The sequence below is a fragment of the Neomonachus schauinslandi genome, chromosome 4 (genome assembly GCF_002201575.2).
Source record: "Neomonachus schauinslandi chromosome 4, ASM220157v2, whole genome shotgun sequence".
Taxonomy (NCBI): Eukaryota; Metazoa; Chordata; class Mammalia; order Carnivora; family Phocidae; genus Neomonachus; species Neomonachus schauinslandi.
The window spans coordinates 133,072,673-133,076,020 of record NC_058406.1 but is presented as its reverse complement, the minus strand read 5'-3'; the positions used below and the strand labels follow the sequence as shown (position 1 = coordinate 133,076,020).

Here is a 3,348-nt window from a genome sequence, read left to right as displayed (position 1 = left end):
TCCCCATGCTATAGTGCTGAATTGCAATGAACCTGGTTTCTGTGCCTGTGGAGTGATGGCATTCCCCAATCTCATTACTGGAAACTCTGCCTTGTCATTTAACATTTAGTGGAGCATGCAATGTTGCAGGTGGAATTTTCTTTCAGTTTAAATACATGATTGTAACAGGAAATGGGAGTCCTCTCTATCTGTATAAGGATGGGTAGAGATAGTCATTTATTTTTTGCATATATTGGACAAATTTTCTTAAGTACTTGTTTTATGCCAACATGATGCCATTTGCTAAGACAAAAGAAGTATCGTTCATGATCCCAAGAGTAGAGATGTTAACACTGAAACCTTCAATTTTATCTAAAGTTTCCCTTAGCCTCACTTCTTATTGAGCAATAATAATAACAGGTGCCATTTTTGGATCACTTTCCATGTTCTAGGCACGACGCTAAGCATCTTCTAAAACCAGCGCATTGATCACATTATTATCTTTACAAAAAATTCAATTTTACACATTCAAAATCTGAGTCTGGGAGAGGTTAATGTCTTGTCCAAAGTAACCCAACCAGTGAGTGAAGTAATACCATAATAAATGAAATGATAGAGCCACGGCCTCAATTCTGGTTGTTTTACTCCAAAGTCACTTTTTTTAACTTCTATACTGCCTCCAAAGTACTAACTTAAAACTGAAGTTCCTTCTCTTGGGTCACCCCCGCGCAGCCTTGTTGCGGAGACATAGCCAGATGCAGTCCCTACCCACCGTGGTCTGTAGTGCTTGCAGCTCTTCTCCTTTAAGATGCCTGAGGAAGTGCACCATGGAGAGGAGGAGGTGGAGACTTTTGCCTTCCAGGCAGAAATTGCCCAACTCATGTCCCTCATCATCAATACCTTCTATTCTAATAAGGAAATTTTCCTTCGGGAGTTAATCAGTAATGCTTCTGATGCCTTGGACAAGATTCGCTATGAGAGCATGACAGACCCTTTCAAGTTGGACAGTGGTAAAGAGCTGAAAATTGACATCATCCCCAACCCCCAGGAATGCACCCTGACTCTAGTGGACATAGGCATTGGCATGACCAAAGCGGATCTCATAAATAATTTGGGAACCATTGCTAAGTCTGGAACTAAAGCATTCATGGAGGCTCTTCAGGCTGGTGCAGACATCTCCATGATTGGACAATTTGGCATTGTCTTTTATTCTGCCTACCTGGTGGCAGAGAAGGTGGTGGTTATCACAAAGCACAATGATGAGCAGTATGCCTGGGAGTCTTCTGCTGGGGCCTCTTTCACTGTATGTGCAGACCATGGTGAGCCCATTGGCTGGGGTACTAAAGTGATTCTCCATCTTAAAGAAGACCAGACAGAATATTTAGAGGAGAGACATATCAAAGAAGTGGTGAAGAAGCATTCGCAGTTCATAGGTTATCCCATCACCCTTTATTTGGAGAAGGAAAGAGAGAAAGAAATCAGTGATGATGAGGCAGAGGAGGAGAAAGGGGAGAAAGAGGAAGAAGATAAAGATGATGAGGAGAAGCCCAAGATTGAAGATGTGGGCTCAGATGAGGAGGATGATAGTGGGAAGGACAAGAAGAAGAAAACAAAGATTAAGGAGAAATACATTGATCAGGAAGAACTGAACAAGACCAAGCCCATTTGGACCAGAAACTCTGATGACATTACCCCGGAGGAATATGGAGAGTTTTACAAAAGTCTTACTAATGACTGGGAAGACCACTTGGCAGTCAAGCATTTCTCTGTAGAAGGTCAGTGGAATTCAGGTCATTGCTGTTTATCCCCCGTCGGGCTCCTTTTGACCTCTTTGAGAACAAGAAGAAAAAGAACAACATCAAACTCTATGTTTGCCAAGTGTTCATCATGGACAGCTGTGATGAATTGATACCAGAGTATCTCAACTTCATCTGTGGTGTGGTTGACTCTGAGGACCTGCCCTTGAATATCTCCCGAGAAATGCTCCAGCAGAGCAAAATCTTGAAGGTCATTCACAAAAATATCGTGAAGAAGTGCCTTGATCTCTTCTCTGAACTGGCAGAAAACAAGGAGAACTATAAGAAATTCTATGAGGTGTTCTCTAAAAACCTAAAGCTTGGAGTCCATGAGGACTCTACTAACTGGTGCTGCCTTTCTGAGCTGCTGTGTTACCACACCTCACAGTTGGGATGAGATGACTTCTCTTTCAGAGTATGTGTCCCGGATGAAAGAGACTCAGAAGTCCATCTATTACATTACTGGTGAGAGCAAAGAACAGGTTGCCAACTCTGCTTTTGTGGAGCGAGTGCGGAAGCAGGGCTTCGAGATAGTGTATATGACAGAGCCTATTGACGAGTACTGTGTGCAGCAGCTCAAGGAGTTTGACAGGAAGAGTCTGATCTCGGTTACCAAGGAGGGCCTGGAGCTGCCTGAGGATGAAGAGGAGAAGAAGAAAATGGAGGAGAGCAAGGCCAAGTTCGAGAACCTCTGCAAACTCATGAAAGAAATCTTGTATAAGAAGGTTGAGAAGATGACGATCTCCAACAGGCTAGTGTCTTCACCTTGCTGCATTGTGATTAGCACCTATGGCTGGACAGCCAACATGGAGCAGATCATGAAAGCCCAGGCCCTTCGGGACAACTCTATGGTGGGCTATATGATGGCCAAGAAGCACCTGGAGATCAACCTCAACCACCCCATCGTGGAGACGCTGCAGCAAAAGGCCGAGGCGGACAAGAATGACAAGGCAGTCAAGGACGTGGTGGTGCTGCTGTTTGAAACAGCTTTGCTCTCCTCCGGCTTCTCACTTGAGGATCCCCAGACTCACTCCAACCACATCTACCGCATGATCAAGCTAGGCCTGGGCATTGATGAAGATGAAGTGACTGCAGAGGAACCCAGTGCTGCTGTTCCTGATGAGATCCCCCACCTTGAGGGTGATGAGGATGCCTCTCACATGGAAGAAGTAAATTAGTTCTACCTGCAGACCTTGTGCCCTCTGTAGAGTGTCCCCTTGGCTCCCCAGAAGCCCTGAGTGGCCCTGGTTCACCTGGTTCCCTCTGCTGATGTCTAGTGGTTTTTTTCTTTTTTTCTCCTATCTTTGAGGCAGGAAAGAAGGCCCTCAAGCCCTATCCCTTCTGATATTTGAAGGGGTTTGGATGTGCATTGTGGGTTTTTTGTTGTTGTTGTTGTTGTTTATTTTGTTCTGAGATTAAAGTATGCAAAATAAAGAAGATACAGTTTTATACCAAAAAAACCCCCCAAAAAAAACCCAAAAACCTGAAGTTCCTGCCTCTTCAAAGTAAAGCATAAGTTGAAGCAAGTAAGGGAAAAGATCAATTAGAAACACCATAACACTGGCCTCTACAT

The 3,348-nt window shown here is 44.2% G+C and overlaps 1 protein-coding gene across 1 annotated transcript; it reads left to right on the top strand.

Annotated features, from left to right (window-relative positions):
- Positions 1-708: 708 nt before the first annotated feature.
- On the top strand, positions 709-2,953 carry LOC110578653 (heat shock protein HSP 90-beta-like). Its single transcript, XM_044914237.1, is given in 3 exon segments — positions 709-1,757; positions 1,760-2,162; positions 2,164-2,953. Coding segments are annotated over 3 exon segments (2,163 nt in total). The 5' UTR covers positions 709-787.
- Positions 2,954-3,348: the final 395 nt, after the last annotated feature.